This window comes from Oncorhynchus masou, chromosome 9 (assembly GCF_036934945.1).
Source record: "Oncorhynchus masou masou isolate Uvic2021 chromosome 9, UVic_Omas_1.1, whole genome shotgun sequence".
Lineage (NCBI taxonomy): Eukaryota > Metazoa > Chordata > Actinopteri > Salmoniformes > Salmonidae > Oncorhynchus > Oncorhynchus masou.
Genome location: NC_088220.1, coordinates 59,452,584 through 59,468,340, shown reverse-complemented (window position 1 = coordinate 59,468,340; position 15,757 = coordinate 59,452,584). Strand labels below are relative to the sequence as shown.

Below are 15,757 nucleotides of genomic sequence, written 5' to 3'. Positions count from 1 at the left end.
CCTTTAAAGTATTCTTTCCTAAGGTTACAACCCATTCACCAATTACTCAGTTCAAGGTTTTTTTAGAGTGGTTATCTTACTTTAGTTTGTCTGCATGCAGGCTTGATGCGCTTCTTGCCGCAGGCAGGGGGCGGCAACATGACGGAGAGCGGCAGAGCAGTAGCCTAGAGACCCTGCAGCGGCTGCCGCGCTGTTCAGGTTCACTCTGTCTAGATTACCAGAAGACGTCTGCGTGATGGGAAGGACACGGCTCGTTCTACCCTCAATAAATTACTACCAGATTGCAGTTCCTATTCGCGCACGGCAGAGAGAGTGGATGTAACCGGTAAAGGGGTTTCTTTTTCGCCAGGCTGTTCCAGAATATACAATTTTTTCTCATATTCAATTGATGCAGTTGAACAGCGATTAAAACAGGTGACATCGATCTGGTTGAAAGGACATGACAAGCGAGAGGCCGGCGGCGAAGATGCCGGGTGCTTTGTCGCTTTCTGACCGACAAATCCCAGCGGGTCATGGGCAGCCGGGGGGCTCTGGTACTGGGGAAATAATGGTATCTGGCTCGGGCTCTATGGTTCTACCGGCCGGGATGATCAACCCGCAGGTTCCCATCCGGAATATCAAGATGAAATTCGCGGTTCTGATCGGACTGATCCAGGTGGGGGAGGTTAGCAACAGGGATATCGTGGAGACTGTGCTCAACCTGGTAAGGAAATATAGGCTATTTCAGCCACAGCATCTCGCACATGTAACACAACATCCTCAACACGCACAGAGCGCTACATTGTAGCGCCATAGTAAAGGGTAACGGTCTCAGCGGGTGATTCGATGACTGGCTGCATGTGTTCTGTTCTGTACAGGTCTGACATTGTAGTCTAGAGACCCTGTAACTAGACATTACAGATAGGGTGTTATTAGAGATGGGGTTCATTCTTATTAGGGATTGAGGCATTACTCCGAACTCTCTTATGGAGAGTGACACTGTTTCCTCAGTTGAGTTTGTGCTTGTTAGGCTACACTTCATCCTCTGAAGATGACAACTAACATAGCAGGAGCATTTACAATATTTAGAATCACACAGATCAGATACAGGAGGCATGAAGGGTCATCACGGTGCCCAGGTCTGAGGTGGTGGATGGGACCACGGAAGGTGTCCCACTGGGCAAAAACTGGTTGAATTGACATTTCCACATCATTTCAACCCCCAAAATCAAAGTGATGATTTTGAATCAACCTGGAATTCTGATTGAATTTGAATTTGCAGAAAGTCATCAATGGAAGAGCATTTGATATTTTTTTCACTCCATTTTTTAACCTAAATCCAATGACATGGTGACATGTGTTGTTGATTTCACATTGAATTCACATTAGTTGACAACTCAACCAAATGTAAATCAAAACTAGATGTGCCCAGTGGGGTGTGTCTGTTTGTGTCTGTCTGTTTGTGAGTGTGTCTGTTTGTCTGTAGGTGCGGGGAAGAGATGTGTGCTGCTGTGGTCTGGCTGCTAGACCCATTCCACCTGTATGCTCTGTCATCACCAGGGGAACCAGAAGTACACCAGCTAGCCCCAGCACATTGACACATCTCTACAGCCCCTCTGAATCAGATGCAGACTCATGCCATGATGTTCATAGACTTACTTCACCGTTTTGCTCTGTGGTGAGCATAGGTCTTCCACAATACTGCCACAATACAATCCATTATCATGACCACATGGACCCCAGGGATGGCAGCAGCTCAGATTGGAGACATGTTATGAATGTTTACAGGAGATTGATCAATCTGTCAACAGGCTTCAGCTTAGTGGAGTTGAACTTGAACACTTAGTGTGAAATTGAGACTAAATCAATGGTGATTATTTTCAATGGGGAAGATTCCTCTGTAGTACAGTAACGTAATATCTTCAATAGATGCCGATGTCAAAAGGGCTTTATAAAATATATTTGATTGATTGATTTGACATAGAAGTGTGTATATATAACTTTAGATGGACATTTGCTAGTGAAGGCTAGTAGCAACAGTAAATCCTGACTGTGGCTGATGCCACAAGCATAATGTTAGCTATAGTATGGTAGCCATTGTTGGTATGAAGATGGAACCAGTCCATTCAATTATCATATTTCACTAATAGTTCCCAGTTGGCCTCTTAGGCTTCCTGTCTAATATTTCTGGGTAAATGGTGAAATATCAGTCCTAATAGGCTACAGTTGTTTCATATGATAGCTTTCATTTGTAGAGAGATGTGTTGGATGGAAAATCTGTCTTTATTAACCATCATCCATCAACTCCTTGTGGAAGTGGAAATTGTAGTTGAGTCTCAAATGGCATCCTATTTCCTATATAGTGCACTATGTTTGACCAGAGCCCTATGGTCAAACATAGTGCACTATAGTAATAGAGTGACATGTGGGAAGCATACTGTGTTTCATTTGATGGTTTTTAGTGCTGCATATCAGAAGGTGTATTTTTAATGTGCCCCTGTATGATGAAACAGTGTGTTCTTTTTATTTAAACTAGGAAAGTCAGTTAAGAACAAATTCTTATTTACAATGGCGGCCTACCGGGGAACGGGGAACAGTGGGTTAACTGCCTTGTTCAGGGGCAGAACGACAGATTTTTACCTTGTCAGCTCAGGGATTCCATCTTGCAACCTATCGGTTACTAGTCCAACGCTCCTACCACTAGGATACCTGGCGGCGTATGATGATGAGCAGTTCTGTATCAGAGAACATTCTATGTATTTCTGAGTAATGTCTCCTCTCCTCTAACTAATGGTTCCATTAACACGTATCTCATCAGGCAGGACAAACTACAGTGCATGAGAACTAGAATTAATGGAATAACACTCATTTAGGGATTGTTAAACAGCAAAAAATGGAATCTAAAACGGTGTCTGCTGTAATGGAAAACAGACACAGGCAGGGTAGAAACGTAGTAGGCATTCCAAATGGAACCCTGTTCTTTATACAGTGGGCTACTTTTGACCAGGGTATTATAAAGAGAATAGGGTGCTATTTGGGACGCTGTATCTGTCTGTGATTCATATCCACATACTTCACTAGAGGTTGGATGAACACATACCGTAGCAGCACGGTCTCAATCAGAGAGAGACAGTGGGATGGAGGGAACATTTTAACATAATGCTAATATAATGCTAATCGTGTCTCTCCTGTGTGTATGAATTCATGATTCAGAGGGTCAGGGCTCTGAACAGAGACCAGTCTGATTACAGAACAATGGAGAGAGAGACGTGGAGAGACAGAGAGCAGAGTCAAGTAGGATCAGGTTGACAATGATGAGTGGATGAAAGGAGGAGTAGGAAGATGTGGAGGAGGTGGAGTAGAAGGAAAAGAGAGATTTAGGTTAAGTTCCTGCCCAACTAGATGTGCAGGCGCTGCATTGCATCAACCAATGGTTGCGTGCTACGTCGTCATCATCGATTATGCAGTCGGGCATCAGATGGCGATATCATATGATGTGGTTAGCTGTTATGTTGAAAATACTGTACCTATCCAGGCGTTGTAAGATCTGGCATGCGTCTGCATTGTAGTTTGGAAGGAACTCGACCATAGTGATCCATCATATGAGGCCCTGTAAAAACCTTGTATAAACCGTGCCACGGAGATTCATCTTTATGTGAACATGCATTCTGAACATAGGGACTGACATTTTGCATCTACTGTAGCTAGCGGTATGAATAACTAGGCTATATGACTGACGACTTGAGTTGGTCATCCATCGATGTAGACCAGGGCTCCGTACCAAATGGCACCCTATTCCATAGTGCACTACTGTATATAGAGAATAGGGTGCCATTTGGGACGCAAACCAAATGATGGAACACCACTTCTGGGTATGAAAGTGCTAAACCTTTGACAGATCAACATCATCCATCCGTTCGGACGCATCAAACTGTAGACCGACCCGTGGAGTAGAATAATGAACCTCCTATCAGACAGATGCTGTTACACGGTGTTGTGATGCTATAAGGCAGTATCCTGCCCCACGGTGCCACCGTCCCTCATCTCAGCTCATTAAGCCTGGTTAGCTCGTTTATCTTCTCTATAGAAGCCAGTCTGATGAAAGCTGTACTTAAGATAACATGTCATAATGAATGAAGTCTCTCCTCCAGGTGGGTTTAATTCAGCAGGGTTGTATTCATTAGTGCACACCGTTTCACAATGGGAAAAGTTTTGCAAACTAAAATATAGTTTCTTATTGGAAAAGTTCAGGTCCGTTTTCTTCCGTTTGCTTTCTAGTGAATACGACCCAAGAATTCAGTTGTTTAATGAAGGGTGAGATAAATCAGTTTTTTTTCTCACTTAGCAACATTCAGATTCAGAGTGTTTAATAATGTACAGGGTTGCAGGTGTGATTGCAGGGTACAGTGAATATCTTAGTCTCCGAGCTCCAACATGCAGGATTAAGTTAAATAAATAATGACAATGGTAATAAAAACAACAAAAGAAATAGAAATAGCACCATATACATCACAACAACTGTAGCAGTGATGAGTAAATGCATGTCCATTGGGGTGGAGGCAAAGTAAAGACTGTGGAGGGGATGAGCACAGGGGGATCAGAATGACATTGAGGGAGTATTGGGACCAAGTTAAATAAAAAAAACCTGTGTTGATCTTCACCTGTAGTTTGTCCCAGCAGCTCTGTAAATATGTCCATAAAGTGCTTTTCTGAAACCCAATAATGCTAAGATCAGGGACCAGTACACAGCACAGTGACATTTCCATAGTCTGGGTATTACTGACATGGTCAGAGAACTAGTCCTTCTACATTCTGGTCAGCTACTGCAGAGCCCCATTCTGCCTGGCTGGTGGTGTCTCTGGGTGGCAGCTGGCATGTTGCCATACCTCATATCACACATCTGTTTTACAGTGTGGATGGCTGGCTGATGGATGGTAACAGTGTGATGGATGGATCAGAGGCTGCTACTAATAGATGATGCAGTAGGCCTACAGTAACATTGTGATTAGTGATGCACCGATATGACATTTTGGCCGATACCGATATCCCAATATTTTCCATGCCGAAAAACCCGATAACAATAACCGATATTTAAAATTTTAACGTCATTCTAGTACAGTTAAATAGTTAACACACACACATGGACGCAGCGGTCTAAGGCACTGCATCTCAGTGGAAGAGACATCACTACAGTCCCTGGTTCGAATCCAGGCTGTATCACATTTGGCCATGATTGGGAGTCCCATAGGGCGGCGCACAATTGGCCCAGCGTCGTCCTGGTTTGGCCTGGGTAGGCCTAATTGTAAATAATACTTTTTTTATTAACTGACTTGTCCAAGTTAAATAATGGTTACACACATACACACACACCAAACTGACCAAAAGTTATTTTGTTGGCATTTAGATATGTCCCTATTACCAGTAAAACATATTCATAACCAATTTCTTTCACTTACAGTTGAAGTCAGAAGTTTACATACACCTTAGCGAAATACATTTCAACTCAGTTTTTCACAATTCTTGACATTTAATCCTAGTAAAAAGTCCCTGTCTTAGGTCAGTTAGGATCACCACTTTATTTTAAGAATGTGAAATGTCAGAATAATAGTAGAGAGAATGATTTATTTCAGCTTGTATTTCTTTCATCACATTCCCAGTGGGTCAGAAGTTTACATACGCTCAATTAGTATTTGGTAGCATTGCCTTTAATTTGTTTAACTTGGGTCAAACGTTATGGGTAGCCTTCCACAAACCTCCCACAATAAGTTGGGTGAATTTTGGCCCGTTCCTCCTGAGCTGGTGTAACTGAGTCAGGTTTGTAGACCTCCTTGCTCACACACACTTTTTCAGTTCTTCCCACATATTTTCTATAGGATTGAGGTCAGGGCTTTGTGATGGCCACTCCAATAGCTTGACTTTGTTGTCCTTAAGCCATTTTGCCACAACTTTGGAAGTATCCTTGGGGTCATTGTCCATTTGGAAGACCCATTTGCGACCAAGCTTTAACTTCCTGACTGATGTCTTGAGATGTTGCAGCATGACAACCTAAACGGACACACAAGCACACAGACACACACGCTGCTTTGTCATGTTTAGACAACAGGACATAAACTATGACAAACGGTAGCCTGAGTATAGCCACATTACTGATTTAGAAGTCATGGAAAATATAAAGATGAGAAATAGTAATCCTTACTCACACTGAGACTGAGTGCTTACACACTGAATGCATGAGCGGTCCTTATGAATATGAGCCTGTTGTTGGCAGCATCCCAAATGGCACGCTATTCTCCATATAGGGAGCCATTTCAAACACACTTTTTATATTACTGCAGCAGCAAGGTCACTGGGACTGGTCTCCTGGGGCTGAGTAGATTAATGAAGCTGGTACACTAATGCAGCTAGGCTTCACAGCCTCAATAACACGGTCGCTGTAGGTCCACTACTGAATTCATAACACGGTTACTGTAGACCAACTGCTGAATCTATAACACAGTTACTGTAGACCTACTACTGAATCTATAACACGGTTACTGTAGGCCTACTACTGAATCTATAACACGGTTACTGTAGGCCTACTACTGAATCTATAACACGGTTACTGTAGGCCTACTACTGAATCTATAACACGGTTACTGTAGGCCTACTACTGAATCTATAACACGGTTACTGTAGGCCTACTACTGAATCTATAACACTGTTACTGTAGGCCTACTACTGAATCTATAACACGGTTACTGTAGGCCTACTACTGAATCTATAACACGGTTACTGTAGGCCTACTACTGAATCTATAACACGGTTACTGTAGGCCTACTACTGAATCTATAACACGGTCACTGTAGGCCTACTACTGAATCTATAACACGGTTACTGTAGGCCTACTACTGAATCTATAACACGGTTACTGTAGGCCTACTACTGAATCTATAACACGGTTACTGTAGGCCTACTACTGAATCTATAACACGGTTACTGTAGGCCTACTACTGAATCTATAACACGGTCACTGTAGGCCTACTACTGAATTTATAACACGGTTACTGTAGGCCTACTACTGAATCTATAACACGGTTACTGTAGGCCTACTACTGAATCTATAACACGGTTACTGTAGGCCTACTACTGAATCTATAACACTGTTACTGTAGGCCTACTACTGAATCTATAACACGCTTACTGTAGGCCTACTACTGAATCTATAACACTGTTACTGTAGGCCTACTACTGAATCTATAAAACGGTTACTGTAGGCCTACTACTGAATCATAACACTGTCACTGTAGGCCTACCGCATCATCTATAACACCGTTACAGTAGGCCTACCGCATCATCTGTAACACTGTTACTGTAGCCCTACCGCATCATCTATAACACGATTACTGTCGGTCTACTGCACCATCTATAAGACTGTTACTGTAGGCCTACTGAATCATCTAAAACACTCTTACTGTAGGACTACTGCATCATCTATAACAATGCTTTTCTGATGTATCAAATACTTATGTCATGCAATAAAATGCAAATTAATAACTTAAAAATCATACAATGTGATTTTTCTGGATTTTTGTTTTAGATTCCGTCTCTCACAGTCGAAGTGTACCTATGATAAAAATTACAGGCCTCTACATGCTTTGTAAGTAGGAGAACCTTGCAAAATCGTCAGTGTATCAAATACTTGTTCTTCCTACTGTATATACGTACGTACGTGTCTGTTTTGGGCTTTGTCCCCGTCATGTTCATGACGTACACGATTTTGGGTAGAGAAATAAAAAATATCTATTTTCGTATTCCTGCGCCTGTCTCCTGGCAATATACAACGTGACAGAATATTCAACCCATCTAATGGAGACAGTCCGGGGTTGGTGGCAATGATCCAGTTCAGTGACGTCTAGAAGGCGGTGACGTAGACCTCCAGAGCTGGTGAATTGAATGAGCAGCAATACCGGGGGAATCCGTGACATTAATAGGGTTCCATTAGGGGGACATCACTGGTCTGTCTGTATCTGTGACGTTTCTGGGTCATAATGCTGCTTAGTACAGGAAACTTTCTAATGCCCCTGCCCCCTGTAGCGCTACATACCTGTCTGGATTAGTAGCCTTTAACCGGCATTACAGATCAAATACCATGACTGTGTCCCAAATGGCACCTTATTCCCTATATAGTGCACTACTTTTGAACAAGGCCCATAGGGCTCTGTTCAAAAGTAGTGCATTATATAGGAAATATGGGAACCATTTGGACAGATCCCAGGCTAAACACAAAACCAGCCTCAGAACCAACACTGCATCCCCTCATAAATGTTCATTGAGCAACGCTCTGGAACTAATCACAATGGAACACCAAGGTCCCTGTTTGGGCTTCATGCTGCTGGTTATTTCTCAGTACTCAGAAGAAAAACAATCCAATATTTTGCTGAGAAAAGCAGTTTATTTTCTCGCACCAAAAGAGTAGTTGATGTTTTTGGCCCGAGGCAGATTGAAACCTTTAGACACATTTACAGGATGTACTTAGTTGGGCTGTGATCTTTTAATTCCCATTAAAAGGCATATTGAGGTGTCTGATGAGGACAGGGTTGATCACACGTTACAGCCCGGGAGACTTCTGTCCTGTTGGCTTGTGGAGTTTGAGCTTCGTAGAATTAAGTTATTTACCTGATGATATGGACATTTAGAATGTGTCTGAGGAATGGACAGATGTATTTCAGCTTGTGTCAGCTCTTCACCCAGAAAGTAGACAACTCTGGAGGTTCTGATGACACTGCCAGAAAATAATGGTTACAACATGTAACATGCCAAAGGTATGTCACATATTAACATCCCCCTTCTTCCAGTGGCTGGGCCTGACTGTGAGTGTGATTGCATCTCAATTGTCACCCTTTTCCCTATATAGTGTACTTCTTTTGACCAGGGTTCTCGTCAAGAAGTAGTCCACTATATCGGGAATAGGGTGTCATTTAGGACACAACCTGAGAGAGATAGGAGGGTCTGATGTGAAGAAACAGACCTCACATCTCTGGATGAAAACAGATGTTTTGTCAGTATGCATGTCTCTTTCATGTTACTTTCCTAAAGATGAATTATTTTCCAAAGACCAAAAGCTGGCTGACAAATAAAAAAATACTGCATCTACTGTTACATCAGTCCTGTGGTGGGTCGTCTGTAGATATATAGATCATTTATAGATGTGTGGTTGTATCAGATCTAGAGGGAATAGCTTCGTATCAATCAGGAGAGTTGCGGTTGATTTACCACTAACAGTAACATCAGCTCTCTGTTCAGCTCAGCTCAATGGTGATGGCTTCTGGGAGACTTCCCTCCTCCTCCTTCTCCTTCTGCTCAGATCAGATGCTTCTCTTTGTTTTTCACGGGAGGCATCTAAAATTCATGTTGTCCCAGTTTCTCTGGTTGAGTTTCTCTGGGTTAAAGCCATGTTGCCACACTGCTGCTGTTTGCACTCTGGGACAGAGACATCTCCCTCTCTCACCATGTCTTGGTTGGGGAAATGTGAGTCTTAAGAAATATTGTTCATTTTCAGAACCCATCTCGACTCACATTGGGACTCACTCTGAACAACAAACCCAGACCCAGCAGGCCCTCTGAGTGTGTTTGATTGTTTTTAAACTCCAGCAGTTGGTTGAAGTGGAAACACGTCATTGGAGCCCTTAGGCCACTGGGCTGGGCCTGTTCACAACACACATCAACCCTGTACAATCTACTGACTAGGAATAAAGGAACGGCTATAGCAACCAGCAGTATAGCCTTTTAATTAGGAACCACAGTCTGTCTGTGCTGTCTAGGGACAATCAATAACAGTGGAAATACATAATAGATGAGCAGAGGAACTGGGGAGGGGGGTGTCTCCTTGGCCTCCACTATCATCTGGCTGTTCGTCTGTCCCAGAGCAGTCTCCTGTTTGTCCAGAAGGGATCAATCCTGGGTCGATGCAGCTGGTGTGATGGGGCAGAAGTAACATAGACCAGCCTGGTGGTGAGACAGAGCAGAGCAGTAAGACTGTGTCCCAAATGGCACCCTATTCCCTCCATAGTAGAACTGCCTGGAGTCTTTGTTTACATATGTTTACATTTTGTTTACATTATTTACACTCTCTGTTTACATGAACATTTATTCCATAATCATTTGAAAAGGGTGAATTTCCTTTTCAACTATGATCACATTGTTTAGCATTTTCTTGTGTAAAAAAAATATATACCAAAGCCCGTTTAATTTTAGACCTCTTCCTCTGTAGCGATCTGCCTTTTCATTCCAACTGCTCTCTATATTGATGTCATTTGTAGTCCCTTTACATACCATGCTCCAGGTTTTGTCTCAGTTATAGTGAGAAGTCTATACTTACACTGTTGGAGCGAGGAACACAAGCATTTTCACAACACCTGCAGTAACATCTGTGACCAATACAATGTTATTTTATTGACTGTTATGCTCCTCTTTGCTACTGTGGGAGTCAGTGCTTGCGTCCCAAATTTCACCCTATTCCTTACAGAGTGCACAACTTTTTCCAGGGCCCTGGTCAAAAGTAATGCTGTATATATGGAATAGGGTGCCATTTGAGACAAAACCAGTATGGTAGAGATGGCAGGCAGTAGCTTTGGCCTCTCTGTGTTGTCTCTCTGTGATGTCTCTCTGTGTTGTGTTGTCTCTCTGTGTTCTCTCTGTATTGTTGTGTCTGGGATGAAGTATCTATGTCACTGGAAACAAACCACTAATGCCCAGAGGAGCTGTTAAAGAGATGGGCCACAAGCCACCGCAAAGGCCATGGATCTCTCTCTCACCCTCCCTCTCTCCACCTCCCTCCCTCCACCTCCCTCCCTCCCCCTCCCTCCCTCCCTCCCTCCCTCCCTCCCTCCCTCCCTCCCTCCCTCCCTCCCCCCTCCCCCTCCCTCCCTCCCTCCCTCCCTCCCTCCCTCCCTCCCTCCCTCCCTCCCTCCCTCCCTCCCTCCCTCCCTCCTTCCCTCCAATTTCAATTTAAGGGCTTTATTGGCATGGGTAAAATATGTTAACATTGCCAAAGCAAGTGAAGTAGATGATAATCTCTCTGTAGGTGATGGCTTTGTTATGGAAGGTTTGGGAATCGCTTCCTTTTAGGTGGTTGTAGAATTTAACGGCTCTTTTCTGGATTTTGATAATTAGCGGGTATCGGCCTAATTCTGCTCTGCATGCATTATTTGGTGTTTTACGTTGTACATGGAGGATATTCTCTCTCTCCAATTCAATTTCAATTTAAGGGCTTTATGGGCATGGGAAACATATTTTAACATTGCCAAAGCAAGTGAAGTAGATAATAATCTCTCTGTAGGTTATGGCTTTGTTACGGAAGGTTTGGGAATCGATTCCTTTTAGGTGGTTGTAGAATTTAACGGCTCTTTTCTGGATTTTGATAATTAGTGGGTATCGGCCTAATTCTGCTCTGCATGCATTATTTGGTGTTTTATGTTGTACACTGAGGATATTTTTGCTGTCTCTCTCTCTCATTCATGCGTGGTAACACTGAATAATTCCTGATTGGGGATTTTGGCCAGCTGCTTACATTAGCATGATCCTGATGGAACATTATGTGGGCATTGCCTCACAACATTAGCATAAGAGGGCTGTAGTCCATGCCTCCCTGCTCTGGGTAATGGGGAACAGGAGCAAAGCTGGTAGGAAGAGGAGAGGAGGACAGGAGATAGGGGTACAGCTGGCTGGAGGAGGAGAGAAAAGGAGCAGCATGAGGAGGAGAGGGTGATACGGGGCTCTGGAGGATGAGATGGGGGCACAGCTGGCTGCTGTCTTGCAGCGGGAAGAGTGTAGAGGAGGAGAAGACAGGAGGAAAGGTGGGGGTGAGTATATGGCTGCTGCATGCCATCTTCCAGAAGGAGAGGTGGGGAGGAGGGAGATAAGCTGCACCATGTCTATAAGGGAATAGGGTGCCAGTTGGGACGCAGGCAAAGTGTTTTTACCAGTACATTTTTGTAATACTTCTTTGTAGACATTTTATTTAAAAAAAACTCCAACTCCCCACCACAGTGATGAAAACAAACTTTTACATTAGCCAATAATTTCAACACTTGGGTATCTGCTGGGATAGTTTAACAGAGTGTCTAAGTAATACAACCCACTGGGAAAGATGTCATTTCAATATCTAGTTTTGATTTAAATGTGGTTGAGTTGTCAACTAACGTGAATTGAATGTGAAATCAACAAAACATTTCACCATGTCATTGGGTGAAATTTGGGAGAAAACAAAAAATACAAAAACATTCCCTTATGTTGATTACTTTTTGCAAATCTAATAATTTTTCCACGCTGATTCTAATTCATCACATAGATTTTTAAAAATTATGACATGGAAACAACATTGATGCAACCATTTTTTGCTCAGTGGGAAGGATCAATCACTCTGAAGAATCAGTATTTGAGAAGTAGGTAGGAGAGAGGTTCAATGTTAGCTTCTATTCAGAGCCAGGGCTGTGTTCCAAATGGCACTCTATTCCCTATATAGTGCACAACTTTTAACCCATTCAAAACAGTGCTCAATATAGGAAATGTGGGTGCCATTTGGGACGCAGGCAGTGACTTCAGAAAGATCTTGAATGTCAGGCAGAGAGGATTCTGACGTTTAGATTGTCTTTCTGTTGACAGAGCCTGTTGTGTAATATCAACTGATGTTCAACTGCATAATAAATAGACTTGAATGATATCCAACACACTTGACATTTTAGTCATTTAGCAGAGCGACTTACAGTTAGTGCATTCATCTTAGATAGATAGGTGGGACAACCACATTGGGTTGGGGGGAGGGTGGGGATCGAGGTGAGGAGGAGGATCATTTTACCTTTTTAAACACCTTTCTCAAATCAGATTGTATTGGTCACATACACATGGTTAGCAGATGTTAATGCGAGTGTAGCAAAATGCTTGTGCTTCTAGTTCTGACAGTGCAGTAATCTCTAATAAGTAATCAAACAAATTAACAACGACTACCTTATACACACAATGTAAGGTGAAGGAATAAGAATATGTACATATAAATATATGGATGTGCGACTGCCGTGCGGCACAGGCAAGATGCAACAGATGGTATAAAATACAATATATATATATGAGATGAGTAATGTAGGATATGTAAACATTATTAAAGTGACGTTATTTAAAGTGACAAGTGATACATTTATTCAATCCGTTTATCAAAGTAGCGAGTGATTTGAGTCTGTATGTTGACAGCAGCCTCTATGTGTTAGTGATGGCTGTTTAACAGTCTGATGGCCTTGAGATAGAAGCTGTTTTTCAGTCTCTCAGTCCCGTCTTTGATGCACCTGTACTGACCTCGGGCAAAGGCAAGAATCTCTGGATTAACTTTCTAATGTTAGCTAAACGTAGTAATTCATAAATTAAATTACATTGCTTTAGATGAGAAATTCTGTCAACTGTCTCGTGCAAAATGAATGGTAGAAAAACGATTGGAACCAAGTGCCTGTTTGACTGCTAGGTTTTATAAGGATAATGACACCTTCAATGTGGGGCTCTATAGCTTTGAAAATAAATGAATGTCTCTGGATGATAACATAATTATGCTTTGTTTCGTTTCCACACAGTAACACTTTACCATCACTCTTTGAATTAAGGACTTGTCCATAGTTTTTGCTATGTCTCCTTGTATGTTTTTCTGAATGCTGTAACTTAACTTGTTCTAAATGTTATTTACTTGAATAGACGGTCTTTCTGTCTGTCTGTCCGTCCGTCTGTAGTTCTGGCGTGTCTGTTTAGACACTTCTGTATCCGTCTGTAGTTCTGGCGTGTCTGTTTAGATACTTCTGTGTCCGTCTGTAGTTCTGGTGTGTCTGTTTAGATACTTCTGTGTCCGTCTGTAGTTCTGGCGTGTCTGTTTAGACACTTCTGTGTTATGACACTGATTCCAGTGTCTTTTAATTCCAGCTTGCCTCTAACTAAGATATGTGGCTCATACATATATTCACGAGAGAGTAATGGACAACTGTACATGTTCCATTCCCATAGTTTAATTAAAGAAATGTAAGATGGCAGCTTGGCAGCCCTGTGGTTATTTATCCTCTTATTGCCTATTGTTCTGTTTTGAGCTGCAAGGCACAAGATGCGTCCCCAATGGCACTCTATTCCCTATACACACTACCTTTGACCAGGACCCATAGGTAATAGGGTGCCATTTGGGACATATACTCAACTAGCATAGAGAGAAATAATAAGGATTTATACTGTTGTTGCATATAAGAGAGAAACAAGGCTACAGATGTAGGATCTTAATCTGGTCACTTTTTTGTTGCTGAGAATTTTCCTGCACAACAGGAAATACAAACATGTAGTTTATTTGAGTTTTTAAAGGCTTAGAAAATGTGGAATTTCCACTATGAATTGATTTGCCCTACAAAAATGTTAATTCATTGTAATCCACATAATAATTCACATTTCCTGTTGCTGTAACAAACTGGCTCAAATTAAGATCCTACATCTGTATGTGACTCTATATTATTTATAATTCTGAATGCTGTAGACTTCTTATAGCATAGTGTCTGTAACAGTGCCATAGCCCTTCAGTGTTAGGAGCATGTTTCATTCTTTGCCAGTTGGGACTGAGATGAGAAAACGGATTTTGCACCAATGTTTTCTCTCATCTTGACAATCCGTTTTGCATGTGGAAATGTTCATGTCTCATTGTTTTGGTTGTTGTTGTTGCAACGCTGAAATGAACATTGCACATTTCCAGTCTTCTGACAGAAAATCCCTCAATCTTTGGAGAGGCGTGAATATGTTTGATGATAGTGTCCTACTTCAGGGCTCAGTGAAGAAGGTCTGCACTCTGCATCGTCTCTGCGCTCTTAGAAACAAGGGTTCCGAAACGTTTTTTTTTGGCTGCCCCCACAGGAGAACCCTTTTTGGTTCCAGGTAAAGAAAAAAAACATTTTGGTTTCAGGTGGAACCATTTTGGGTTCCATGTAGAACCCTCTGTTGAAAGGGTTCTACTTGGAACCCAAAACGGTTCTACTTGGAACCAACAAGGGTTCTTCAAAGGGTTCTCGAATGGGGACAGCCAGAGAACCCTTTTAGGTTCTAGATAGCACCTTTTTTTCTAAGAGTGTGGGTCTCGTTGTACTGAAGAAGCGTAGTAAAGAAATGGTGGATGCTTCTGTGCGTGTGTGTGTGTGTGTGTGCTAGGGTTTTGTGGTAGTGGCAGCTGCAGTGCTGCAGGTGAATAACTCAACCCAGGTTGTGTTTCTCCCACTGCTCCCCAGAGAGCTGTGTTTCTGGTGGCAGGAAGCCAGCTGGCCTGATGCTCTCTATGCATCCCAAATGGCACTCTATTCCCTAATTAGTGCACAACTTTTTACCATAGCATTATGGGCCCTGGTCAAAAGTAGTGCACTATATAAGTAGCAGGGTGTCATTTGGGATGCGCAATCTGATGGTCTGACCTCTGTTGATCTTGGAGTAACAGCACGTCTTACAGACTGGAGATTGGGTAGAGTAGCAACAGAGAACAGGCAGTAAATATGCCTGGAAAGAAGTCTTCTTTAGGTTAAAGTGTTTCCCAACTACAGTCCTGGAGACAAACTCACCTGTTTCAACTCATTGAGGCCTTGATAATTAGTTGGCAAGTTGAATCAGGTGTGCTTGTCTGGGGCCACAAGAAAAATGTGTGCTGTTGGGGGTACTGGAGGACTGGAGTTGGGAAAAACTGCATTAAAGGTTCAGTTCAGCACGGCCTCTCTCTCTCATCCCCAGAGCACCAGAGTTGGACCAGACC

The 15,757-nt window shown here is 42.5% G+C and overlaps 1 protein-coding gene across 5 annotated transcripts in view; it reads left to right on the top strand.

Moving 5' to 3' along the window:
- Positions 1–227: 227 nt before the first annotated feature.
- Positions 228–15,757, top strand: part of LOC135546348 (neurobeachin-like) — a 334,302-nt gene continuing 318,772 nt past the window's right edge. For all 5 annotated transcript variants that reach the window (XM_064974700.1, XM_064974698.1, XM_064974697.1 and 2 more), the window contains exon 1: positions 228–703. In XM_064974700.1, coding sequence (XP_064830772.1) covers positions 440–703 — 264 coding nt within the window. In that variant the 5' untranslated portion in view covers positions 228–439. The remainder of the gene's footprint in view (positions 704–15,757) is intronic.